Source organism: Xenopus laevis, chromosome 9_10L (genome assembly GCF_017654675.1).
Source record: "Xenopus laevis strain J_2021 chromosome 9_10L, Xenopus_laevis_v10.1, whole genome shotgun sequence".
Lineage (NCBI taxonomy): Eukaryota > Metazoa > Chordata > Amphibia > Anura > Pipidae > Xenopus > Xenopus laevis.
Window position 1 is genome coordinate 125,293,979 of NC_054387.1, and position 27,351 is coordinate 125,321,329.

At 41.3% G+C, this 27,351-nt stretch overlaps 2 protein-coding genes across 4 annotated transcripts; one reads left to right on the forward strand and one right to left on the reverse strand.

Annotated features, from left to right (window-relative positions):
* Window positions 1-4,677: 4,677 nt before the first annotated feature.
* On the reverse strand, window positions 4,678-15,078 carry elob.L (elongin B L homeolog). 2 transcript variants are annotated; one of them, XM_018234098.2, is made up of 4 exons: window positions 15,056-15,078; window positions 8,219-8,353; window positions 5,309-5,417; window positions 4,678-5,161 (listed from the first exon to the last, which is right to left on the reverse strand). In XM_018234098.2, exons 1-4 carry the CDS (start codon window positions 15,056-15,058, stop codon window positions 5,049-5,051), a joined length of 360 nt encoding a protein of 119 aa, XP_018089587.1. In that variant the 5' UTR covers window positions 15,059-15,078; the 3' UTR covers window positions 4,678-5,048.
* pkmyt1.L (protein kinase, membrane associated tyrosine/threonine 1 L homeolog) lies at window positions 14,984-27,291 on the forward strand. 2 transcript variants are annotated; one of them, XM_018236722.2, is made up of 8 exons: window positions 14,984-15,181; window positions 17,662-18,084; window positions 18,298-18,794; window positions 19,064-19,170; window positions 23,775-23,947; window positions 25,314-25,564; window positions 26,240-26,326; window positions 26,788-27,291. In XM_018236722.2, exons 1-8 carry the CDS (start codon window positions 14,984-14,986, stop codon window positions 26,960-26,962), a joined length of 1,911 nt encoding a protein of 636 aa, XP_018092211.2. In that variant the 3' UTR covers window positions 26,963-27,291. The 2 variants fall into 2 exon arrangements, with proteins under 2 accessions (XP_018092211.2, XP_018092213.1); XM_018236724.2 differs by lacking the exon at window positions 14,984-15,181 and adding an exon at window positions 15,190-16,436.
* The last annotated feature ends 60 nt before the right edge of the window (window positions 27,292-27,351 follow it).

The window sequence follows — 27,351 nt, forward strand, 5'->3', positions numbered from 1 at the left end:
GTCACCTGGCTGGTATTTTAGCAGCCTGGTCGGTAAAAATGATGACTGATCACAATGTTATTAATAGGGAACAAAGATAAATATATAGGAAGGCCGGTATTATTTTTTAGAAAAGGTGGCAACCCTAACTGCTCTACAGGGAAACAAACAAAGCTGCTTGAGTTCTGCATGGCTGGTAAGTAAGGCAGGGGCTCCCCCTGCTGTTCATAAGTATGATTGTTTCCCTGCAGAGCAGTTAGGGACCATCTGACAATTCCTATCCACAGCAGTAAATGAAGGGAGAATTTCACTGCATACTGTCAGGTTTCTTATAAAAACAGTACACATTTTTTAAAGTATATTGGAGATAGGTTTCTTTTTCACCAACAAAAGTAAAAATGGGATTTTATTTTTTTGCCTTTACATGCCCTTTAAGTTAACTTCTAGTATGTTATAGAATGGCTAATTCTAAGCAACTTTTCAGTTGGTCTTCATTATTTATTTTTGATTATTTGCCTTCTTTTTCTGACATTTTCAGGCCTCTCCTGTTCCTATTTCAGTCTCTTATTCAAACCAATGCATGGTTGCTAGGGTAATGTGTACCTTAGCAAACTGGAGAGCTGCTGAATAAAAAGTTAACAAAAACCAAAAATGAAAACCAATTGCAAACTGTCTCAGAATATCACTCTCTACATCATACTAACAGTTCATTTAAAGTTAAACAACCCCTTTAAGGCACCCCAGGGCCCTGCTGCTCCTCTGGGCTTTTCGGTTCATTTCTCAGACTTGCTTGTGTTGTTTTTTAAGGAGAGATTCATCCGGGCAACAGAGTGCGAAATTCAGCAGCATGTTGTATGTGTGTCATGGTCCCTATACACACACAAAAAGACCCAGGATTCCTGAAATAAAGGAGTGTTTTATTTACCTGTGAGTGGGAATTCTTCTCTTCCACTGTCACCCAGGGGTGTTCTGAGGCTACACGAGTACAGTATTAAAGGAAAACTATACCCCCAAAATGAATACTTAAGCAACAGATAGTTTATATCAAATTGAATGACATATTAAAGAATCTTACCAAACTGGAATATATATTTACATAAATATTGCCCTTTTACATCTCTTGCCTTGAGCCACTATTTCGTGATGGTCTGTGTGCTGCCTCAGAGATCACCTGACCAGAAATACTGCAGCTCTAACTGAAGAAGTGAGGAAGCAAAAGACACAACTCTGTCTGTTAATTGGCTCATGTGACCTTACATGTGGTTTGTATGTGTGCACAGTGAATCTTACGATCTCAGGGGGCGGCCCTTATTTTTTAAAATGGCAATTTTCTATTTATGATTACCCAATGGCACATACTACTAAAAAAGTATATTATTATGAAAATGGTTCATTTACATGAAGCAGGGTTTTACACATGAGCTGTTTTACTCAGTATCTTTTAATAGAGACCTACATTGTTTGGGGGGTATAGTTTTCCTTTAATCGACTGCTATATTGTATATATAAATACACACACAATATATATATATATATATATATATATATATATATATATATATATATATACACACACACACACACAACACTAAAGGCATGAATAAACTATAAAAATATTCCTCATAAACAGTGTTAGCGACTCAAACTATAGATGTACCGTAACTTTAATATTAGAACTGACTTGTATAAAAGGATGTAGATCCTTGTATAACTCAGCCTGCAGCCTTGAGCCTTTATATGGTCACAGAACAACCCCTCGGTGACTTCTAATATCCTTATCATTTACAGTAGGGGGTACATTATCCCTTATAATACATGAGTGATACTCAGAGTTCCCTGTATAACTCAGCCTGCAGCCTTGTGCCTTTATATGGTCACAGAACCCCTCAGTGACTTCTAATATCCTTATCATTTACAGTAGGGGGTACATTATCCCTTATAATACATGAGTGATACTCAGAGTTCCCTGTATAACTCAGCCTGCAGCCTTGTGCCTTTATATGGTCACAGAACAACCCTTCAATGACTTCTAATATCCTTATCATTTACAGTAGGGGGTACATTATCCCTTATAATACATGAGTGATACTCAGAGTTCCCTGTATAACTCAGCCTGCAGCCTTGTGCCTTTATATGGTCACAGAACAACCCTTCAATGACTTCTAATATCCTTATTTACAGTAGGGGGTACATTATCCCTTATAATACATGAGTGATACTCAGAGTTCCCTGTATAACTCAGCCTGCAGCCTTGTGCCTTTATATGGTCACAGAACCCCTCAGTGACTTCTAATATCCTTATCATTTACAGTAGGGGGTACATTATCCCTTATAATACATGAGTGATACTCAGAGTTCCCTGTATAACTCAGCCTGCAGCCTTGTGCCTTTATATGGTCACAGAACAACCCTTCAATGACTTCTAATATCCTTATCATTTACAGTTTGTGCTAGTGAAGTGAAGGAAGTTTTAATGGACGCTGGTATCACTCAGTGCCCCATTTAGAAGTCCTTTCCAGTAAGGATATACAGTCTTGTGCAGAACAAGCAATACCATTTGATGAACAGCAGGTGGCGCCCCAGCACCGCTATGACTTTCCAAGGCAGGATTTAACCTGAGGAATTATGGGAGTTTGAAGCCGGATTAATAGCTCAGTGCCGGCTGAACTACAGGATTTACGTGGAGTTTACCAGTCATTAACTGTTTGAAGGTGGTGGTTAAAGGGCACCGGTTACCCTAAAATATACCCCCACCAAAGGATCAGGCTAATAGAGCCCGCACTCCAGTTGGGGGTAACAGTAGTTTCTTTGTAAAAAAAAAAAAAAAATGGGGGCAAATTTTAATAAAAACTACTCCAAGAAATCCTGGCAGGGGGACCAGCAGCTTGCACCTGATGCTACAACAAGCGGTGAGTTATAGTTGAGCATCGCCCGCATTTGATTTTAATAAAAACTACTGTTACCGCCAACCGGAGTGCGGGCTCTATTAGCCTGTTCCTTTGGTGGGGGAAATATTTTAGGGTAACAGGTGCCCTTTAAAAGGGACCACACTGCCAATCAGCTACCCTTAAAGGAAAAGTAACAAAAAAAATTTATGTATCTTAAAGTAATGAAAATATCATGTACTGTTGAGCTACACTGTGTGTGTTTGCTTGAGAAACTCTACTGTAGTTTATATAAACAAGCTGCTGTGTAGCCATGGGGGCAGCCATTCAAGCACAGGATACACAGTAGATAACAGATAAGTACTACTATAGTTTATATAAACAAGCTGCTGTGTAGCCATGGGGGCAGCCATTCAAGCACAGGATACACAGTAGATAACAGATAAGTACTACTATAGTTTATATAAACAAGCTGCTGTGTAGCCATGGGGGCAGCCATTCAAGCACAGGATACACAGTAGATAACAGATAAGTACTACTATAGTTTATATAAACAAGCTGCTGTGTAGCCATGGGGGCAGCCATTCAAGCACAGGATACACAGTAGATAACAGATAAGTACTACTATAGTTTATATAAAGAAGCTGCTGTGTAGCCATGGGGGCAGCCATTCAAGCACAGGATACACAGTAGATAACAGATAAGTACTACTATAGTTTATATAAACAAGCTGCTGTGTAGCCATGGGGGCAGCCATTCAAGCACAGGATACACAGTAGATAACAGATAAGTACTACTATAGTTTATATAAACAAGCTGCTGTGTAGCCATGGGGCAGCCATTCAAGCACAGGATACACAGTAGATAACAGATACATACTACTATAGTTTATATAAACAAGCTGCTGTGTAGCCATGGGGACAGCCATTCAAGTACAGGATACACAGTAGATAACAGATAAGTACTACTATAGTTTATATAAACAAGCTGCTGTGTAGCCATGGGGGCAGCCATTCAAGTACATGATACACAGTAGCTAACAGATAAGTACTACTATAGTTTATATAAACAAGCTGCTGTGTAGCCATGGGGGCAGCCATTCAAGCACAGGATACAGAGTAGATAAGATAAGTACTACTATAGTTTATATAAACAAGCTGCTGTGTAGCCATGGGGGCAGCCATTCAAGCACAGGATACAGAGTAGATAAGATAAGTACTACTATAGTTTATATAAACAAGCTGCTGTGTAGCCATGGGGGCAGCCATTCAAGCACAGGATACACAGTAGATAAGATAAGTACTACTATAGTTTATATAAACAAGCTGCTGTGTAGCCATGGGGGCAGCCATTCAAGCACAGGATACACAGTAGATAACAGATAAGTACTACTATAGTTTATATAAACAAGCTGCTGTGTAGCCATGGGGGCAGCCATTCAAGCACAGGATACAGAGTAGATAAGATAAGTACTACTATAGTTTATATAAACAAGCTGCTGTGTAGCCATGGGGGCAGCCATTCAAGCACTGGATACACAGTAGATAACAGATAAGTACTACTATAGTTTATATAAACAAGCTGCTGTGTAGCCATGGGGGCAGCCATTCAAGCACAGGATACAAAGTAGATAACAGATAAGTACTACTATAGTTTATATAAACAAGTTGGTCTGTAGCCATGGGGGCAGTGTGTAGTATACAAGGTGAAATCCGACTCCCCAAATACCGTCCCTGTGAGTTGTATATGTATGCTAAGCACGCTACAGCCAGAAGGGGGCAGCACACACACAGGTGAAAGACACAAATGGGTCTCACAGGCAAAAATGTTTTATTGTGTTTAAAAAATAAAATAGAACAAAATCAAAACCAAAATGCCCACCCCTAAACAAACAAATGGGATCTGTGGGGGGGGGGGAAATAAAGCAAGAGAAGAAATGGAAGATTGAAAAATGGGAGGGGGCCGAATGCCGGGCAGACTGCTTGGAATTTAAGGGGGCGGGGTCACTTTGTACAACAAGGTGAGGGGGAGGGGTGAGTTGTCAGGGATAAGAAATATTACTCCCTTCACTTGTTTGGAGGGAACCACAAAGATCGCAAAGCACTGAGTTCCATCAGCACCCCGGCATGGAGACAAGAGTAGGCGGAGTCTAATGGATACAAACAGCGCACAGTCTCCCAGGCTCTACTGCACGGCCTGCTCGTTGGCGCTTCCGCTTGTTTCCTGTGGCTTCATTACATCGGGCAGCTCGGGGGGACTGGAGAAGGGCTCCACCCGGAGAGGCTCAAACGAGTCTCCTGCAAAGCAACCACACGGGGGCATTATTAAAGTGATCACTGAATGAAGCTAGCCCCACCCCCAACACTTGCCCAAAAAAATGGGACCCGGGCCAAACAATGGATCAAAGTGACTTGTACTATAAGTCAATGATCTGTAACACTCACCTGAGCTGCGAAATGCCAGCCCCACTGTGGCAGGGGCTTGTGGCCTGGCAGTTTGGCTAGTGAAGCCACAGTCTCCTAGGGTCTTGTTGTCGTCCAGTAGCTGGTCATCCTGAACACAAAACCGGCAGTTAGACTGGCACATAATGGCATTTGTATCCCCACAAAGTGTGAGCCAAGCCAATACCCCACACCTGACAATGGGAAAGAGAGCAGCCCAGAAACAGGAAGTAAACGGCTACACCTGCCCTGAACAGAGAGGAAAGAGAGCAGCCCAGAAACAGGAAGTAAACGGCTACACCTGCCCTGGACAGAGGAAAGAGAGCAGCCCAGAAACAGGAAGTAAACGGCTACACCTGCCCTGGACAGAGGAAAGAGAGCAGCCCAGAAACAGGAAGTAAACGGCTACACCTGCCCTGGACAGAGGAAAGAGAGCAGCCCAGAAACAGGAAGTAAACGGCTACACCTGCCCTGGACAGAGGAAAAAGAGCAGCCCAGAAACAGGAAGTAAACGGCTACACCTGCCCTGGACAGAGGAAAGAGAGCAGCCCAGAAGCAGGAAGCATAAGCACATGGATACACCTGCCCTGGACATAGGTCCATAGCCAAGCCAATGCTAACAGGGTTATGGTTGGACATCCCTTTAAAGTGGTTGTTCACCTTTAAATTAACTTTTTATTATGATGTAGAAAGTGATATTCTGAGACAAATTGGAGTTGGTTTTCATTATTTTTTTTTTTAATTATTTAGCTTTTTATTCAGCAGCTCTCCAGTTGCAGTTTCAGCCATCTGGCTGCTAGGGTCCATATTACCCTAGCAACCAGGCATTGATTTGGATAAGAGACTGGCATATGAATAGGAGAGGCCTGAATAGAAAGAGGAGTAATAAAAAGTAGCAATAACTATAAATGTGTAGCTTCACAAAGCCTCTGTCATGTAAATGGAGTCAGTGACCCCCATTTAAAAGCTGGAAAGAGTCAGAAGTAAAAGGAAAACAATTTACAAACTATAAAACATAAATAATGAAGACAAACTAAAAAGTTGCCTAAAACTGGCCATTCTATACCATACTAAAAGTTACTTTAAAGGTGAACCAGCACAGAAGGCAAAGACAGAAAGATCAAAGGGTTTGTGCTGCTTTAATTAAAGGGTAAGTTCGTCTGACAACTTAGTTGTACACAGAGAATCTGAAGCTGGAGTTTAGTATAGTTCAACTTATATGGTGTGGTTTCTTGTGTCAGCTGCCCTTGCTACCAGTCACCATAGCAACAAAGCAGCAGTTCATAATACTTGAATAGGAGAATAGCCAAATTCATTGTGAGTTTAAGGGGCGCTTCACATTTACATTAACTTTCAGTGGGTTATAGAATGGCTAATTCTAAACCACTTTTACATTGGCCTTTTTACATATTTTATTGGTTTTGAATGATTTGCCTTCTTCTTCTTCTTCTTCTGACTCTTTCCAGTTTTCAAATGGGGGTCACTGACCCCATCTAACAAACAACTGCTCTGTAAGGCTACAAATGTATTGTTTTTTGCTACTTTTTATTACTCGTCTTTCTATTCAGGCCTCTCCTATTCCAGTCTCTTATTCAAATCAATGCATGGTTGCTAGGGTCATTTGGACCTTAGCAACCAAACGGCTGAAATTGCAAACTGGAGAACCAGAATAAAAATCTAACTAACTCAAAATACACAAATAATAAAAAGTGAAAAACCGAAACATCGGCCTAAATAAACCTTGCACTTTTTTCATTATTTGCTTTTTTTTGTCTATATTAATCCTGCGAGTGGCAGTAATGTGAATAGACTGTTTAAATAAGTCATCGAGGGGTTGTGACGATATAAATATATGTGACCATAAATAAAATATATGTAAATATATGTGACCATATAAAAAAAACCTTTTATACAGGTCACATAACTCCTCGGTGACTACTAATATCTTTATAAATGACAGTAGGGGGTACATTATGCATTATAATCTACAGTTTTTACATTGGCTGTGTATGTGCAGAGTTTTACTGGCATTGCTTTATGTGGTACAAAATAACACTTTTGAGGCTGTTTCATTTTGCTGTAGTTACTTTTTTGGGGGAGAAGTACCTTTTTGAATTCAATCTGCTATTTTCATTTGCCTTGTCCTGCATTGAGTGACGTCATCAGTGGCAGGTTAAAGACAGCTGAGGGGGGGAGGGTGAATAAAGGAAGGTGACAGAATCCAGGAAGAGCGAGTGATGGCTGAAGGTGGAGCGAAGCCGGAGTTTGACTGTGTGAGGGAGACTGGAATGGCATCGTGGAGGGGGAGCTAAAGGAGCGGACACGGAGGAGCAGGAAGTTAAAGTTAAAACGGTGAGTGGATGGGAGGGGAGTGAGACAGAGAGGCACTTTGCGAAGGGGAGGGAGATGATAGAAGCATCATGTGACGGGAGCCAGACGGGGGGGGGGGGCTAGGGAGAGCCGGACCTGACACTGACTGATTTAAACAGGTCATAGCTGTGAGTCAGGAGGAGCGCGCCATGTAAAGAAAAAGCTGAGCCAGCGAATTACAAAAGCGGGACGCAGTGGAACAGAGCAGCAGCGGCAAGTGACGTCTCTAGCTTATAAACGCCACGTTCTGATGTCACAATGCGCCGTTTATAAGGATATAATTTACAGTCTGGTCCCATAGGGAAATGACCAGACTGTAGATTGTAGACACACACGTCTCTCCTACAACTCTCTCGCTCTCTCCGACAACTCTCTCGCTCTCTCCGACAACTCTCTCGCTCTCTCCGACAACTCTCTCGCTCTCTCCGACAACTCTCTCGCTCTCTCCTACAACTCTCTCGCTCTCTCCTACAACTCTCTCGCTCTCTCCCTATATACTTCTATATATACATACCAGTGGCTGTGTGACAATCCCGCTCTCACCTTATACAGTTTCTGATCCTCTGGGGGTCTCTTCAGGATTCCCTCAACAATCCTTTTTAGTTCATATACTGTGGTGTTCTCCTTGGCATCTGTGAATATGGTGGTCTTGTGGTGGCGGATCATCAAAAACACGTCCTGGGGAAGAGAGAAGAGTCATGTGGTCACTAGTTACATGCAGCAGGGTTGGGCTGCTCCCTTCCATGTAGCTTATTTATCAAGCATAGGCAAGCTGCCGGCCTCCAGGGGTTCTTTAAAGGAGAACTAAACCCCCCTTTAGGCAAATGTCCCCACTGGCCCCCTCCCTGCACAGTACTACATGCCACTTAATTTGATATAAACGATCTGTTGCTTAAATATTCATTTTAGTGGTAACGTTTCCCTTTAAAGGAGAATTAAACCCCCTTTAGGCAAAGGTCCCCACTGCCCCCCCTCCCTGCACAGTGCTACGGCATATTGTGTCCCCCCTAGGAATACTGACCCGCACCTGCAGAAGAGCACAGCGGAGCTCACGGCAACATCTTTGTCGATTTGTGAAGTGAGAGGCACATTGGCAAATTAACAGTTCGTGCAACCTTCAGGTTTGTTACAACTGCACATGCTCTGAAAGACGGTAATTGCCAAAGGTAAGGAGAAGACCTACAGATTACCGAATCGACGAAGATGGCGCCCATGAGCTCCGCTGTAGCACTGTACAGGGGGGAGGCAGGGAGGGGGCCAGTGGGGACGTTTGCCTAAAGGGGGGTTAGTTCTCCTTTAAAGGAAAACTACCACTAAAATGATATTTAATCAACAGATAGTTTATATCAAATTAAGTGGCATATTAAAGAATATTACCAAACCAAGTAAATCTTGCCCTTTTACCTCTCTTGCCTTGAGCCACCATTTCGTGATGGTCTGTGTGCTGTCTCAGAGATCACCTGACCAGAAATACTGCAGCTCTAACTGTAACAGGAAGAGATCACCTGACCAGAAATACTGCAGCTCTAACTGTAACAGGAAGAAGTGTGGAAGCAAAAGACAGATCTCTGTCTATTAATTGGCTCACGTATATTTGTGTGCACCGTGAATCCTACGATCCCAGGGGGCGGCCCTTATTTTTTAAAATGGCAATTTTCTATTAATGATTACCCAATGGCACATACTACTAAAAAAAGTATATTATTATGCGAGTTTATTTACATGAAGCAGGGTTTTACATATGAGCTGTTTTATAGAGACCTACGTTGTTCCGGTAGTATAGTTCTCCTTTAAATACAAATGTCTCACCAGCACTGGCAGCGGTGAGTTACATGAATGAACACAAGGATGAAGTAGGTTAATGGAGGTATCTGGCGCACGCAGTCAGGGAACATCAGTAGAGTCAGTAGTGTTTGTATACAGACTATGACAATCCCAGATGTGCATAGATGGGCTACAAGAGGGCAGTGCCAGGCAACAGCCACAATAAGCACTGGCTTTTATAAAGAATTCAATTGTTTTCCATAAGTAAAGGCCACGGAACTAAATCCGCACTGTGATTGGTTCCCACTCTTCTGCCTTTCAGTTTCCCCCATGAAAACAATGCATTGTGTTACATTCCTGCCCCAAATTCTTTTTAATGTCAGTGTATTGACCTAAGAGACTGCTCAGCCTTGTGATGAATGAAAAACAATAGAAATAAATACATGGGGGGGGGGTCACGGCTGGGAAAAATGTGCAGCTAAGCAACTTCCCAATACACATCCATTGCTTCTGATTGTGTCTACATGTAATTGTTACTGAATACAAGTCTTAAGGTGGCCATAGACTCAAAGATCCATCTTTCCTCAATATGCCACTAAACTGCGTGGTTATATCGGGGGTAATTCGAATGTTCGGCCTTTTGGCCGAACGATCGAATTACGATGTGCCAAGCGGCTCCGATGGGTCGGTCGGGTAAAAATCCAACCTTCCCGATCGATATCGTGGCCAGATATCGATCGGGAAACCCGTCGGAAGCCCCCATACACGGGCAGATAAGCTGTCAAATCGTTCCAAACGACCGATATCGGCAGCTTTATCTCCCCGTGTATGGCCACCATTACGTCTGCTCTCTGGTTCTGACTCCTGAAACAATGTACAGGTATGGGACCGGTTATCCAGAATGCTTGATAAAGGGCCCAGTGGAGGCCCGAAACGTTGCCGCTTTGTTTGTGAGCTGAATAAATACTGATCACTTAATCAATTGCAACAGTTGTGCCGCAGGTCTCTTGCTTTGTGATATACAATTTTGGGCAGTATTGGGCCCGATACCTGAAGGCACCAGACACCAATTCGGTGATACAGACCTGGAATAGCACTCCAATTTTGGGATCCAGAATGCTTGGGACCTGGGGTTTTCTAGATAAGGGATCTTTCCGTAATTTGGATCCCCATACCTTAAGTCTACTAAAATATAATTTAAACAGTAATTAACCTCAATAGGCTGGATTTGCCTCCAATGAGGATTTATTATACTTTAGTTGGGATCAAGTACAAGGTACGGGATCTGTTATCCAGAATGCTCGGAAGCTGGGGGTTTCCAGATAACGGATATTTCCGTAATTTGGATCTTCATGCCTTAAGTCTACTAGAAAATCATGTAAACATTAAATAAACCCAATAGGCTGGTTTTGCCTCCAATAAGGATTAATTATATCTTAGTTGGGATCAAGTACAAGCTACTGTTTTATTATTACACAGAAAAAGGAAAACAAATTTAAAACATTTGGATTATTTGGATAAAATGGGAGTCTATGGAAGATGATGTCTGTAATTCGGAGCTTTCTGGATAACGGATCCCATACCTGTAGTAAGTCAGTTCATCAACTGCCTTCATTGTAGTAGGAGTTGGAGAATCCAAACAGGCAAGGCAGACGCTGCTTTCAATAGAGATTTCATTCACCCAAGGACAATGTTTAATTAATATATATATTGGGAAGTTGCTCACAATGGTATTTATGTTTTTTTTGGGAGCCGTTACCCTTTAAAAACATAAAAGGGGTTGTTCACCTTTGAATTAACTGTCAGTATGATGTAGAGAGTGATATTTGGAGACAATTTGCAACTGGTTTTTATTTTTTATTATTTGTGGCTTTTGAGTTATTTAGCTTTTTATTCAGGGGCTCTCCAGTTTGCGAACTCAGCAATCTGGTTGCTAGAGTTACCATTACCCTAGCAACCGTGCATTGATATGAATAAGAGACTGGAATATGAATAGGAGAGGCCTGAATAGAATGATGTGTAGTAAAAAGTAACAACAACAATACATTTGTAGCCTTACAGGGCATTTGTTTTTTTTATATGGGGTCAGTGACCCACATTTGAAAGCTGGAAAGAGTCAGAAAAAAGGCAAATATTTAAAATTAAAACTATAAAAAATAAATAATGAAGACCAATTGAAGAGTTGCTTAGAATTGGCCATTTTCTAACATACTAAAAGCTAACTTACAGGGCAATCAACCCTCCAGTGGCCAAGTAGTGGGCTGCCTGTCCCATGTACTACATCAGTTGGTTTGGGAATTGACTGACGCACCAGGAAGTGGCAAACCAGGTGCACTCATTTCCTGCTGTTCTAATGGATTGTATGCTCAGCTGCCAAGCCCTGGCGCCTGCAGTGTCAGCAGTTAAGTCGAGAAGTTGAGTCGTCTATTAACTAGTGTTGCCCCTCACCCCTTTAAAGGGGAACTATCGTGAAAATGAAAATAAGCTTCCTCATACTGAAATAAGAAACTTTCTAAATACAATCAATTAAATATTCTGTACCATTTCTGAAATAATCAAGTTTATCTTCACTATCCCTTCTCTCAGTATCTGTTTCTCCTCATTCTGTCTTCATTCAGTAGTTGGGTGTCAGATGAATGATCCAATATATCTTATAGGGGGGCTCCTTTTGCCAAGAAGATGTATTAGAGCTCACTCTATTAAACTCACCAGACATCATGTCTCTCTACATGCAGGATTTGTGCAAAAGGCAGTTATTTTGTTAGATTTTGTTTGTACAGGAATCAGTTATTTGAGTGAGCTCTAGTTCATCTGCTAGGAAAGGAGCCCCCCTATAAGATATATTGGATCATTCATCTGACACCCAACTGCTGCATGAAGAGAAACAGATGCTGAGAGAGGAATAGTGAATATAAACTTGATTATTTCAGAAACAATGCAAAATGTTAAATTGATTGTATTTAGAAAGTTTCTTATTTCAGCAGGAAGAAGCTTAAAGGGATACTGTCATGGGAAAAAAAGTTTTTCAAAAAGAACCAGCTAATAGTGCTGCTCCAGCAAAATTCTGCACTGAAATCCATTTCTCAAAAGAGCAAACAGATTTTTTTTTATATTCAATTTTGAAATCTGACATGGGGCTAGACATATTGTCAATTTCCCAGCTGCCCCTGGACATGTGACTTGTGCCTGCACTTCAGGAGAGAAATGCTTTCTGGCAGGCTGCTGTTTTTCCATCTCAATGTAACTGAATGTGTCTCAGTGGGACATGGGTTTTTACTATTGAGTGTTGTTCTTAGATCTACCAGACAGCTGTTATCTTGTGTTAGGGAGCTGCTATCTGGTTACCTTCCCATTGTTCTTTTGTATGGCTGCTGGGGGGAAAAGGGAGGGGGTGATATCACTCCAACTTGCAGTACAGCAGTAAAGAGTGATTGAAGTTTATCAGAGCACAAGTCACATAACTTGGGGCAGCTGGGAAATTACAATATGTCTAGCCCCATGTCAGATTTCAAAATTGAATATAAAAAAAAATCTGTTTGCTCTTTTGAGAAATGGATTTCAGGGCAGAATTCTGCTGGAGCAGCACTATTAACTGATTCATTTTGAAAAATATTTTTTCCCATGACAGTATCCCTTTAAAGGATAAGTAAACCTTAAAAGTTAGTGAATGTAAAATTGATGCGGGTGCTATTCTAAGCACTTTTGCAAAGAGGCTGCGCTGATGTTCATCTGCGTAGGAAAAAAAATTCCTAAGCATAAGAACATCAGAGCAGCCTCTTTCTTTCTCCTGACAACTTCCTTGACTACTCGGTGGTCAGACTGGTGGGAAAATGACCAGCAGGTGGCGCTGTTGTAACAAAATTCATTCATATTAACAATACACGTGTCCTTTAATATCTTGGAATTAAAAAAGAATAAATCATCAATGTAAATTGCAAAAGTGCTTAGAATAGCCCCCTCATCAATTTCATTCCATTAATTTTCATGATAGTTCCCCTTTAAGTTAACTTTTAGTATTTTATAGAATGGCCTATTCTAAGCAGCTTTTCAATTAGACTTTTCTTTTTTTATGCGCAAGGCTAAATATTAATCTACTTTGTGGCCTTTTTACAAGCCTGATTGTGGGACCTGCAAGTGCCTTACATTTTTTTTCCTTTGGTTGAATAATTATTTGCCTTTTTCTTTCTGACCCTTTCCTGCTTTCAAATGGGGGGGGGGGGGTCACTGACCGCATCTAAAAATACAAATATTCTAGAACACAAGAAATGTCTTGTTATTGCTACTTTTAATATTACTTCTCTTTCTGTTCTATTCATATTCCAGTCTCTTATTCAAAGAAGTGCATGGTTGCTAGGGTAATTTGGATCCTAGCAACCAGATGGCTGAAATTGCAAACTGGAGAGCTGCTGAATAAAAAGCTAAATAAGTTAAAAACCACAAATAATAAAAAATGAAAACCAGTTGCAAATTGTCTCAGAATATCACTCTCTACATCATACTTAGAGTTAAAGCAAAGACGAACAACCCCTTTAATGCTGGCCACATATTGAATCCACATTCGCAGGGCTGATACCCCCCCCCCACCATGTATTAAAGGGGAACTCCACCTGGTGATTGTCCCCTGTGTATATGAATTATGTGTAATCGTATTTGCTGTCTGACAGTTTATATCCGCTGCACTGCTGCCACTAACTCATGAAACAAAGTAGCAGAAGCCAGTTGAGTTTAAAGACCAGGAGATGTACAGACTTGTGTCCCACTGTTTTTAGAGAGTCAGAAGAGAATAGCGAAAAGGATGAATAAATAGGGTTAAAGCTCCTGTCAGTTAAGATATATCTATATATACACACACACAGGTCAGGCCACAAAAGTAAAGCATTCGTGTAACATGCCTGAGAGGGGAGCCATATTGGGAGTGGCAAGATTTGTGCTCCCGTTACCATGGGTAACCGTTTGCGTCCATGTACCGCAGCCATACTGGGCAGGTCTCATTAATACAATTAAGCTGCGCAGTGGGGATCACTGCCACCCACCCAATTCCCAGGTTCCTCACAGTCTGCGCTGAGTCACACGTAAACTGAGGCTGCGGCCGAGCAGCACTAAAATGAAGCCCGCGGTTGTACGCGGGCGCCATTTTGGGAAGGTCAAAACCACAGGAAGGTAGGAGGCAAGGGTGGTAACTGCGACCACCACAATTTTAAGCACTGCAATAAAATCCGAACATTTGACACTACCCTATTAATAACCATCAGCCCCAAAGCCAATCCCACTGGGCCCAGTCAAGGGGGCCCTATCCCACACGGGACGCCATATTGAGAAGGTCAAAATCAATTCAGTGCGGCCTGATCATTCCTGATGTGGGAGATTAAATACCAGATAAATAAACATTTACATTTTAAATTCCTCTGAAACATACACTTTACAACCCACATCACTACTCACCATCCCGGCGGTATCCGCCCGTCCGTCCCGGGGAGTACAGCGACAAGACAAAGACCGACCGCCTTACACTGGGCTTTGCTATACACTGACCTCCCTCCCAGCATGCATAGCGCCTGCGCAGACGCACTCCAAGGGGCGAGCGCCATCTTATGTGTGGCATATAATATACTTTACCATCGTAGATTATCCCTCTCAAATCGTGGGGGAGTTGGGAGGATGGAAAGGCGGTCTCCAGTGCCTGTTACTACTGGGAGGGCGTGGCTACCTGTGATTGTGGGTGGTGCTACTTCCCAGCCTAAGGTGACGTATCATTATCGTGAGCTACAATGTTTTGGCGCCAATTTGTCTTCATATCAGAATTAGTAGAGTGGACGCTGGGAGCCGGTGTGTGGGGATGTGACAGAGATACGGGGACTGTTGCAAGGAAGGCGCTGGGGGCCCGTGTCGGAAACTGTGGGAAAGAAAGAGTCTTTCAGCGCTCGTGAAGTTTTTGTTGTTTTATGGACCTGGGGAACGCGCCATAAACTCTGTCTGAGGTACCGTGTGTGAGGTACTCTGTGTGACCGCCTGGGAAGAAGCACTGTCGGCGAGATACCTCTAGAAGATCCTCTGTCACACGGGTAGAGAGAGAGAGTGAGTCTGGGAAGATCCTCTGTCACAGAGATAGACAGCTTGGAACATCCACTGTGAGAGAGAGAGAGAGCGGCCGGAGGACAAATTGAGAGAGACAGCTTGGAACGTCAATCACTGTCACAGAGAGAGACAGCCTGTGAAGATCTGCTGTCAGAGAGTCAGCCTGGGAAAATCCACTGTCACAGAAAAGAGAGAGTCCGCCTGGTAAGATCCACTGCCACCACAGAGAGAGAGACAGCCTGGGAACATCCACTGTCACAGAGAAAGAGAGAGAGAGAGACACATCCTGGGAAGATCCACTGTCACAGAGAGAGAGAGCGAGAGACATCCTGGCAAGATCCACTGTCACTGAGATAGAGACAGCTTGGGAAGATCCACTGTCACAGAGATAGAGAGACAGCTGGGGAAGATCCACTGTCACAGGAGAGAGAGAGAAAGACAGCCTGGGAAGATCCACTTGCACAGAAAGACATACTGGGAAGATCCACTGTCACAGAGAGGGAGCCTGGAAAGATCCACTTTCACGAGAGGGAGCCCATAGCTTGGCAAACACCATCGTATGTAAAAACAGGAGAGGCTGAAATCAGTCTTCTAAAATGAATGCTACAATAGCCCCTCGGACTGACCAATGGCACAATTACCAAATTATTACTGCCCTTCATTTGTAGAAGTTTCAAGAGAGACAGGCAGTCTGGTAAATAAAGAGGTGCTGCAGTCAAACAGCACAGCAACTGGGCAACCGAACACAAGCAAAAAGTGAACAAAACATGCAGAATATGTGACAGTTGAAATGGCCATTTAAAACAGAGAAAATGTTTGTGACAGACCATTTTAAGGAGGAAGAACACGGCCAGAATATAAGAGAGCTTTGCAGGCAAACTAAGCAATAGGACGGTGAAGTGACAAGTTCAGAGGTAACTGTGTAAGTTCCTATGTGGGACAAAACCCTCCAAGAAAAATACACTTTTATCAATGAGAGACTGTGGACGGAGAGAGCCACAGTATAATGATTTCATTCACTGTCTATAGATTAAGCAAGGGTTGTGCCACGAGACCGTAAAACAAATTAGCACATTGGTATGAGAAAGACAGGGAATGCATTTTATGTTGTTTTAGGAAAAGGGTAGCAAGTATATGGTGGATGTTGAACTGGGGTTCTCATGCAGCAACACTTACTACAACATTTACTTTGGCTCTACCATGCACCAGACATTCCAAGTTCCACAACAGCCCTTTATGTAAAGCCTCCCAAAGCAGGGCCGCACTTATAAGCAACTCTGTACTAGAAGGCATGTTTTAGCTGTCATGTAGTTTGGGTTCTAGGAATTATCAGCAGCTGTTTGCAAGAGGGTGTAGCCTAACATTCCACAGACACTGATGCAAGATCAGTAGGGCAAGAATAATCGGGAATTCAAACTCTTCGTGGTGACCACCACTGCCTAACAAAGCAATTCAAAAGGGGAGAGGACACTTGATAGTTCCTTGAGTTACAATTAACAAGTACTTTGGTTGTGCAAGAATTAACCAAAGAACTAGTTCGCTTCAGAGAACTTTTAATAAACTCTGAATTCTGCCAAACCTAATGATTAGGTCCACCAAAACCTGTAGCACAACCATTTCCATGAAAAATATATGCCTATCCTGTTTTGTTTAAGGGACATAGCTTTAAACACGTGTGACCACTTTATCAATATACACAGTCTACATTTTATTTGTTCACAATGGAAAATACATAAAAAGAACCATTGGGAGGCACAAGTGAAAAGCATGCCAACTTTATGCCCACATTGATTGCTTTTTAGGTGTGTCTGGTATGCAGCAAAAAGGGAAAAATCTCTTGCTGCTCCAAAATAACAAATTGGTCTAGAAATTCACAGCAACGATTCAGGAGGCCATATTTATTGGTAATTCTCTGGTTACTAGATCTTAGCAAATGTGTGTGACTCGACTTGTGTGTGTATATGTGTTTGTAGTTATTCAAACCCTAGCACCTAACTAGGGGGTGTAGATTGTAAAAAGTTGGAACATGTAACTCTTTAACAACCCGTTAGTTACTGTAAGTCGTATTCTATTGATTTTTTTTTAAAACAAAGTGTTGTACTTTTTTGTTAAATTATTGAAAGTCTTTTTTTTTTTTTTGCCCACAGTCTTCTGTATCTCTGGAGAGAGAAAAAGGACGACTCTTACATTCACCTCTAAGGTGCCTGCTCATTATGCCTGTTCCAGGAGATGACATGGGAGAAACTCCCCTGACTCGCACCCCAATTCCTGTGCCTGCTCACTTTAGTCAGGCAGAGCAAAGCTTTTCACTTAAGAAAAGAGGGCGCTCCCTTTGCTATACCCTCCCGCCCAGACCTCCAGTTAAGAGCGCTCTACCTGTTAGCCGTATATTTCCAAACAAACAGCGATCTTGGAGCCAGCCCAGACCACAAAGTGTTTCTTTTCAAAGTCCCCAAAATAAACCCCCTGCAAGCAAACTTTATGACCAGAGCAAAGGAGAGACCTTTTTCAAGCAGTGTTTTAGAAGCATTTGTAAATTAGGAAGAGGATCCTTCGGGGAGGTGTACAAGGTGAGAAAGAGAGATAAATCTTGAGAAATTTACATTCCAAATGATATTTAATAAAGTGCACCACTTTTTCATTTACATTATATGTTACATTCCATTTTATATTGATTTTTGTTTGGTGCAGATTGGTGAACTTAGCCATTGTTATTTTAACTATATCTCAGTTTGTTTCGAATATTGCCTTCACATCTGACTATAACCTGTGTTGCTCTTTAGGTACAAAGCCTCGAGGATGGATGCTTCTATGCTGTAAAACGTTCAGTATCTCCATTCCGCGGTGAGTCAGACCGCCAACGGAAGATTCAAGAGGTGAGGAAGCATGAGAGAGTTGGGGAACACCCCAATTGCCTACGTTTTGTGCGAGCATGGGAAGAGAAACGAATGCTCTACCTCCAGACAGAGTTATGTGCAGGTAGTCTGCAACAGCATTCAGAAGAATTTGCTGGGCCTCTTCCTTCACGTCGAGTATGGAACATAACTTGTGACCTGCTGCATGGTCTCAAACATCTCCATGATCGTAACCTTCTGCACCTTGACATTAAAGCAGCCAATGTCTTCATTTCTTTTTCTGGTGTTTGCAAACTTGGTGATTTTGGGCTCATGGTAGAATTGGATGGGACAGAAGGAAGTGGGGAAGCACAGGAAGGCGACCCTCGATATATGGCACCTGAACTGTTGGATGGTATCTTTTCAAAAGCTGCTGATGTGTTCAGGTGAGAATGACATAAGTACTGGCACTACATATTCATACACATGTGTATATAGACTTAATTAACGTAATTATGACCTAACCCAGGTCATAATTATCAATGTTTTATTTAGTATTATATCCTCAGGTTTGACAGTTTGGGTGGAATTCTGTAGTGGGCCCATTGGGTGATAATAATTCTTCTCCAGCATAACAAGGTATTTTACGCCATGATGGACTTGAATGAAAAATGCTTAGTCTATTGTTTGGTTTTCCATTCCCTTCATCTCTTAGCCTTGGAATGACTCTTCTAGAGGTTGCTTGCAATATGGAACTTCCGAAAAGTGGAGAGGGTTGGCAACAACTGAGACAAGGGCATCTCCCTACAGAGTTCACATCAGGTGAGCCCTTTTATAAAATCTTTCAGTTGGTATTGGCAATGAAACAATTGAAAGCAAGTAGATAAGAAGTAGAGATGGTTGACTGGGGTACATTTCTGTAAACCATATAGGGCTCTCAAAGGGATTATCAGTACAGGTATGGGATCTGTTGTCCAGAATGTTTTGGGAGGGTTTTCTGGATAATGGATCTTTCCGTAATTTGGATATTCATAGATTAAGCATACTAGAAAATCGTGTAAATATTAAAGGGATACTGTCATGGAAAAACATGTTTTTTCCAAAACACATCAGTTAGCATTGCTGCTCCAGCAGAATTCTGCACTGAAATCCATTTCTCAAAAGAGCAAACAGATTTTTTTATATTAAATTTTGAAATCTGACATGGGGCTAGACATCCGACTTTCGGCCAGATCTTGATCGTGGAAGCCCGTCGGGGGACCCCCATACACGGGCCAATAAGCTGCCGACTCAGTCTGTCAACAATTTTTATCGGCCCGTGTATGCCCACCTTTAGGGAGCTGCTATCTCATTACCTTTCCATTGTTAGGCTGCGGGGGGGGGGGGTGATATCACTCTAACCTGCAGTAAAGAGTGATTGAAGTTTATCAGAGCACAAGTCACATGACTGGAGGCAGCTGGGACATTGACAATATGTCTAGTCCCATGTCAGATTTCAAAATTGAATATAACAAAATATGTTTGCCCTTTTGAAAAATGGATTTCAATGCAGAATTCTGCTGGAGCAGCACTATTAACTGATGCGTTTTGGAAAAAAAACGTTTTCCCATGGCCATATCCCTTTAATTAAACCCAATAGGTTATTTGGATCAAGTATTACTTGCTCTTTTATTATAACAGAAACATTAAAAAAAAAAATTTGGATAAAATTAAGTCTATGGGAGACCACCTTTCTGTAATTCGGAGCTTTCTGGATAACGGGTTTACGGATAATATATACAAACAAAATATGGGACTTAACCTATGCTGGCCCAACAATAACAAATAGCCATACAATGTAATTAGAATATGTAATTAATATGTAATTAATAGGGATGCACCGAATCCAGGATTCGGTTCGGGATTCAGCCTTTTTCAGCAGAATTCGGATTCGGCCAAATCCTTCTGCCTGGCCAAACTGAATCCTAATTTGCATATGTAAATTAGGGGTGGGGAATCACGTGACTTTGTCACAACAAGGAAGTAAATATTTTCCCCTTCCCACCCCTAATTTGCATATGGAAAATTTGCATATGCAAATTAGGGTTCGGTATTCAGCCAAATCTTTCACAAAGGGTTCAGCCGAATCCAAAAAAGTGGATTCGGTGCATCCCAGTAATTAAAACCATTTAAAATAAGCAGCGCTGCATTGGAGATAGGGATCCCTCTAACCCAATTATCTATCACTATTCAGTTCAATAAATCAGGATATAAGGAATTGCATGCAATTTGTATTGTGTTGTATAGAACAGTCCCAGCTAAAGTGTGATATGATGCAGAGCACAAGGCTTTAATCCAAACGAATCTGTAAATAAAGAGGATCATATAGAGGATGAATGTGTGTGGTCACACCTGACATCAGTGTGTGGAATAATCCTGAGTGATCATTTACACTAGTAACGTCCCTAAATCCCTAATGAAGGACTAATTAGTCCCATAAGATTGAGCAAAGTTGTGCCTAGGGATCGGTGTGTAAGAGCGGAGCCGGTGTGGGAATTTAAAACGTTCTCAGCAATAAAGGTTATACTGTGCTGTATGGGCATTCGGTATGACTCTGTTTCCTTAATGGGTTAATGCATCCGGTAGCCGACTTGGCGACTCAACAGTCGCAATGTTACAATCGATGCTGCCGCTACTGTAACCAGCATGTAATTATGCTTACCCAGGAGTAGCCCCAAGTCCAACAGCGACCTGCCCCAAAATGTACAGATTTATACCGACCGTGACTGATAGCGTCCCACACCAGGTAGCTCAACGCTCGATGATTGGATCCGGAGCGCTGCACCTAGACAGCTGTTTCGCCACCGACTGTGGCTTTGTCAAAAGACTGGCAATCCGGATGTTTACGGATAACTGATCCTATACCTGTAGTGTAGTGGGGAAAAGCTAAAATAATTCTTGTATGTCACAATAAATCGATTTTATGAGAGATGGGGCCAATGTGACATCATGTCAAACAGTTGTTTCTGTGCATAAAGCTTTTGAGTTCCTAGAGTATACGTGAAAGCTATCAAAATTGTGCAAAGTGCCAATACTTTGCCAACAGTGTGTCTGCTATTAGGCCCTTGGTACATGGGTTGTTTTTTCTGACAGTCCTCAGGCAGAAAACCGAGGCTGCTAAAATACCCTGCTGTGTTGGTTACTGCTCCTATACTAATGCATGGCAAGCGTGCAAATGCATATGGAGCTGTGACGAACTGATGCTCATTCTAGCATTTTGGCCCTAAAATTTGCCTGCGACTGCTCTGTGTTCACTTACACAATTGCCATTCATTCGAATAAGGAGCAGTAAGGATTTCTGGCAAGCAATTTTGTCCTCTGCTGTTTTCTACATCTGGAAAAATGAGTCGGGGATCTTGGTGAAGTTACCCCCAGAAAACTTTGCTCAAACTGATGTTTTCTTATCAGTACAGTTGGTGGTCTGAAAGAATCATATGCTAAAGCAGGAAAACCACTGGATAAGGCCTTAGAGGAGAAATAAAGCTTAAAGGGGTTGTTCACCTCTACATTTACTTTTACATGATGGGGCAGATTTATCAAGGGTCGAATAGTCAATTTGAATTTTTGAGTTTAAAAATTCACACATTTTGAATTTTAATCCCCCTATTTGAATGTAAATTTGTGTGAGATCACACCTCAAACCATTGAAACAGTCCTAATTCAATTATTCACCATCTAAAACCTGCCAGGTTCATGTACAACTCAATGGCAGAGGTCCGTTTAGATAATATTCAGAGACATGGTCTCAATTTTTTTTTTTGTGGTATTTTGATTTAGCTTTTTGTTCAGCAACTCTTCCAGTTTGGAATTTCAGCAGCTGTCTGTTTGCTAGGACATTAATTAACCTAGCATCTAAGCAGTGGTTTTAGTAAGAGGCTAGAATATGAATAGGAGAGGGCCTGATTTGAAAGAAAAGTAATACAATGTAACAATAAAACTAGCCCTACAGTGCGCACACACACACCCCACCCACACACACCCACACACTTGAAAGCGGGAAGGAGTCATAAGAGGAAAGTAAATAATTTTTATTTTTTAATGATTTAAAAAAAATTAATACCAATTGAAAAGTTGCAAATAACTGGATATTCTGTAACATACTAAAAGTTGACTTAAAGGTGAATTACCCTTTAACAAAGAAATACAGTGAAATGTTGAACATTAGTTTTTGGACTTCTGTACCAGGCCAAGGCCTTTTAGCAGAGAAGATGCCTACGTTGATACCCCCAGTAGCTTCTCTCTTCTTTTCTGCTGAGTCACTGCACATGCTTTGGGCTGCTGGCAGTTACCTTAGGTTAAGTACTGACTCACAATATACAATATAAAAGTCACAGTATAAGGCTGATGGTAATTAATTCAGATTCACGTTACATTGCAGCATTGAAACCAGTGCAATTAAAATTTAAATGTAATTATGGAGGTTATTTACTTAAACTCAAATTTTATATATATTTATTGGTTTTAGTAAACCAAGCTCGGCCAAACTCCCTTCCACGATTTTTTTTTATTAATAGAATACGCGAAAAAGTCGGGGCTGGATAAAAATCCATAAAATCAAGCAAAACCCCGAATTGTATTACATTTTTTCGGATTTGGCTCAATATTTTTCAGGTTATTGCTCGAAAACCCTGAATTTTTTAGGTTATTGGACGAAACCCAGCACAGATCACGATATCTTCAAATCGTAAAAGAGACATCTCCCTTTTGACTTATACATAACCTTGACAGGTTTGCGATTGCAGATTTTCAGATCCTGAGTTTTTGCCCCGAAAAACCCCAACCAGGAAAAAAATGTGGTTTAGTATACAATCCCTACATGTCAGGCAAACCTTATTTTCTGCTTGATGAACCTCTAAGTTTAGCTTCTCAACAGCAGCACAGAGCACACTGAGCATGTGCAGTGCTACTGTCACTTAAAATATGGCCTAGCGAGAGCAACAACAGCTTGGTATAGAGATGCTAAACCTTTAGGCTAATCCATTAAGATCAGTATATAAAATATTTTTTAAAGAAAATGTTATGTAATTTATCTATCATCGGCCCATGATTCGAAGTGGGGGCATTGAGTGACCTATAAGTAAAAGTGGCTATTTCTTACTTTCACTCTGCTGACAATCTGCTTCACTATATAAGCATGCTGCCAAATGTACAACCCCAAAATCCTACTGATTATGTTAATCTTGGAATGGCCAGAAAGTACCCTCGGGGTTAAAGAAAGTGTATCTTTACTGTTGATTCTGCAAATACAGGGACAAAATATCAGTTTTGAGGACTAATTGTATTGTTCCTATAAGAGGATACAGCAATAGTGAAGATGGCTCATAATGAGATTTAATAAAGAGGTCTGTTCTACATATCGCTTTCTTTAATGGCGAATGAATGTCTAGACCTGCCACCAGACTTTCTGAAAGTTCTTGCTGCAATGCTGGAGCCTGATTACCGCCGCCGCGCCACAGTAGACTGGCTGCTCTCCCTTCCCGCTATCCGTAGTGCAGAGAGATGGAGGACGGTGACACTAACTCAGGAAAGGACACTTGCCAAGATAATAACAGTCTATCAGGTGAGGATTCTTGCCACTAAAGGTGACCATTCACGCATCACTTATATTTCCAGGAAAAAGTTTTTCAATACACACGCGTATGTATGACTTATCGTCAGAAATACAGGTAGGAACAATAAAATTCTACCTGTATCTGATGATTCAGCACTAACAGTGGCCGATATTCTACAACCAGTCCAATTAACCAAGCCTTCTACCGATAACCGTCGGCTCGTTTCCTGCCATACATGCACCGAATAACTTACGGAAATTTGTTTTGTACGATATCTGTGGCCTTAACTTTTGTTAGGGTTCTCTTACAGTAGATAAGCAGCCGAGACAGTATGACTAGTCCACACATTTGTTTGGTCTCCTTTTCTGTAGTTAGAAATGCCTTAGTAACCGAAAAGAATGGCCAATGACAGGACTGTTATTTTGCTCTTGTATAAGAGCTTTCATCTGTCCAACAGACCTTAATAAGGGGAATCATTCATTAATAGCAATCTATATGAAGCAGTGAAGCTTTACAGCATTTTATGATCTAGTGCTGACACTCCCTGTCCCAATAGGCCAAAGTTACACTAAGCATATACCCTGCTTTTCTCCCTCTGCACGTCTATACACTTCTGCATTTTGCTGCACTGATAGGCACAGCTTCATCCTATGTGCATCTATGTAGAGCAGAGATAAAAAAAAAAAAAGCAGCTAAACACGGAAGCATATAGGAGTGCGGGTGGACAGGAACAGGGCATATGCTTATTAGGGATGCACCGAATCCACTATTTTGGATTCGGCCGAACCCCCAAATCTTTGGCGAAGGATTCAACCGAATCCGAACCCTAATTTGCATATGTAAATTAGGGGTGGGAAGGGGAAAAATTTTTACTTCCTTGTTTTGTGACAAAAAATCACGTGATTTCCCTCCCCGACCCTAATTTGCATATGTAAATTAGGGTTTGGATTCGGTTCGGCCTGGCAGAAGGATTCGGCCAAATCCGAATCCTGCTGAAAAATCCTGAATTCGGTTCATCCCTAATGCTTAGTGACTTTAGACTGGAAGGCCAAAGTCACACTTTCATTCACACACTATGATCAGTTTTAGGAAATTCATACAGACACATCAATAACATAGACTCACTGCAGATAGTAGCCAAGTTGAACTCAAAGTCAGAACACCAGGCAGCAATTATAACCCAGAGCCACTATAATATACAGTACTGAGATAACAAATTCCATATCAGTGGAACAGTTAGAGTAGAGTAGCTTGAACAGAAGATGCTTTTACATGTAGTAAAACAGACACTTCTTGATATAACTTGTCTGTGTTCTAGTGTTAAAAATTGTCTGCACTTGCATGTTCCTTTCATGCTTTTCTTTTCTGTTTTAGTTCATCGTTTGGCTCCTGTCATTTGTGTTACAAGGGTTAAATCGTCCAGTTGTGGGATTTTTACATTACTGTGGATTGAGGGCACTTCCAAGGTCACCTCCCTGTTCTCCTTCTCCAAACCAGCTTGGGGAGAGCAGCTTCTCTAGTGACTGGGATGATGAGAGTCTTGGTGATGATGTGTTTGACGTACCACCCAGCCCATTGACCACTCACCGGAACCTGACATACCATGGGCAGGAGCTCATTGGCAGGTATCCGAGCACATGCAGTCAAATTAATTGATCATCTTCACTTATTAAACAATGTTTAATGCAGCTATAATATGGTAACACATTTAGGGGTAGATTTATTAAGGATCGAGTTGTGTTTTCCACGAAAATGTGTGTCTTGGAGGTTGTTAAAATGTGTGTCTTGGAGGTTGTTTTTTTTTAAATTCGAATTTTTCGAGATGTATTATACCCCGACCCTGAAAATAGCTCAAATCAGAAACTACATCTAAAACCTGTTGAGGTCATGTAGGAGTCAGTGGCAGAGGTCCCATGGACCATTTGAAGATGTTAATTGCTGTTAGTTTCTCGAAAACGCGTTCCTTTCGAGCAATTCGAGCTTTTTGAAAGCTCGAATGGTTTCTAATTTAAGAAAAAACTTGAATGGGAAAAATCTAGATTCAGCAAGTTCGGGGTTAACATCCCGAAACAAATTGGTCGAGTATTCGGGTTGTTAACCCCAAACTCAATGAATCTAGTTTTTCCATTCGAGTTTTCTCACAAATTTAGAGGTTTTAAAAAAGCTCACATAATTTTGATAAATAAGCCATTGAACACCTAGTGTAATAGTTTTCAGGCATTTTCCACTGCTGAAGGAAACCCCAAATTGATAAAATTATATGCACAATAATCTAAAATAAATGGATTTCCCCCCCCCAGACATTCTCCAGATCTGCGCTCAAGGCCATCACTAGGAAGTACCTCTACACCTCGAAACTTGTCTCCTGAATTCAGCATGAGGAAGAGGTAAGTCACAGAGATGGCATCACATTTAAGACATTACATATGAAATACTGTGTTGCCAGAATTACATTTTTATTACCTTTTGGTACATGCATGTTTTTTCTTTCTTCTGTACACAATTTTTTTGTTGTCAGTATCCATTCTTCTGCACAAGTTTCCTCTTTTTTTTTCTGCCATACGCCTGAAACATGCAGAAAGTTTATTTGGCTGTTGATGAAATTGACCATTGTCTAATTGGATAATGTTGTATAATCTGTTGATGCTATATAAATACAGTAGAACCCCCATTTTATGTTTTTCAGGGGACCAGAAAAAATGGTTTAAAATCCAGAAAAATGTAAAATCAGGAAAATGTATTAGGCCTAATTGTGGGACTCCAAAACAACAATGTAAAATGAGCTGGAACTTAGACTCCGGGGATATAAAATTGAAGTTTCACTGTAAAACAATACCTCTCTCTCTAGGTCTGCCCTGCCTCAAACTCCTAATATCAGCCGGATTAGTCAGGATTCTACAGGCAAGTCTAGTAGCCCCTCCACCAGTCATAGCTCCTCTGGATTTGTGGATGCTGAGGTCCAGCGTTCCTCGTTTCTTCCTCGCAATCTGCTCAGTATGTTTGACGATGCCACCGAGCAATGAAAGCAGTGCCGAGTACTGCGCAGTCTTGTTTTTTTTTTTCGATCACATATTTGACGCCAACCATTGGCCTTTCATATGAAAGTTAAGGTGAGATGTCTATCAAATACTGAATGTATTGAGACAGTGGCTGGTTCTCTTTACACTTGCACATTTAACTGTGAAAATGACTTCCGATATCTGCATTTTAGCAAAAAAAAAAAAAAAAATATGCTGTTAAAAAAGGGTGACTGGATTGCGGGTTCACAAATAGTAATAATATATAATAGATGAGTTTTTCATGATTGTGCCATGATTACTGCTAACTCTTTATATATGTAAAGTTTTCTGTTTTTTGTTGCAATCGTTTTTTTTTTGGACTTTCACAATCATTTTGGTTTCACTAAAAGTTG

Coding starts and splice junctions, on each gene's coding strand:
- pkmyt1.L (XM_018236722.2), top strand. CDS start 14,984: ATGCATAGCGCCTGCGCAGACGCACTCCAAGGGGCGAGCGCCATCTTA. Junction 15,182..17,661: donor GTGCTACTTCCCAGCCTAAG/GTGACGTATCAT, acceptor TTTTGCCCACAG/TCTTCTGTATCTCTGGAGAG. Junction 18,085..18,297: donor CCTTCGGGGAGGTGTACAAG/GTGAGAAAGAGA, acceptor GTTGCTCTTTAG/GTACAAAGCCTCGAGGATGG.
- elob.L (XM_018234098.2), bottom strand. Junction 5,418..8,218: donor AGGATCAGAAACTGTATAAG/GTGAGAGCGGGA, acceptor TTTTGTGTTCAG/GATGACCAGCTACTGGACGA. Junction 5,162..5,308: donor GCTGGCATTTCGCAGCTCAG/GTGAGTGTTACA, acceptor GTTGCTTTGCAG/GAGACTCGTTTGAGCCTCTC.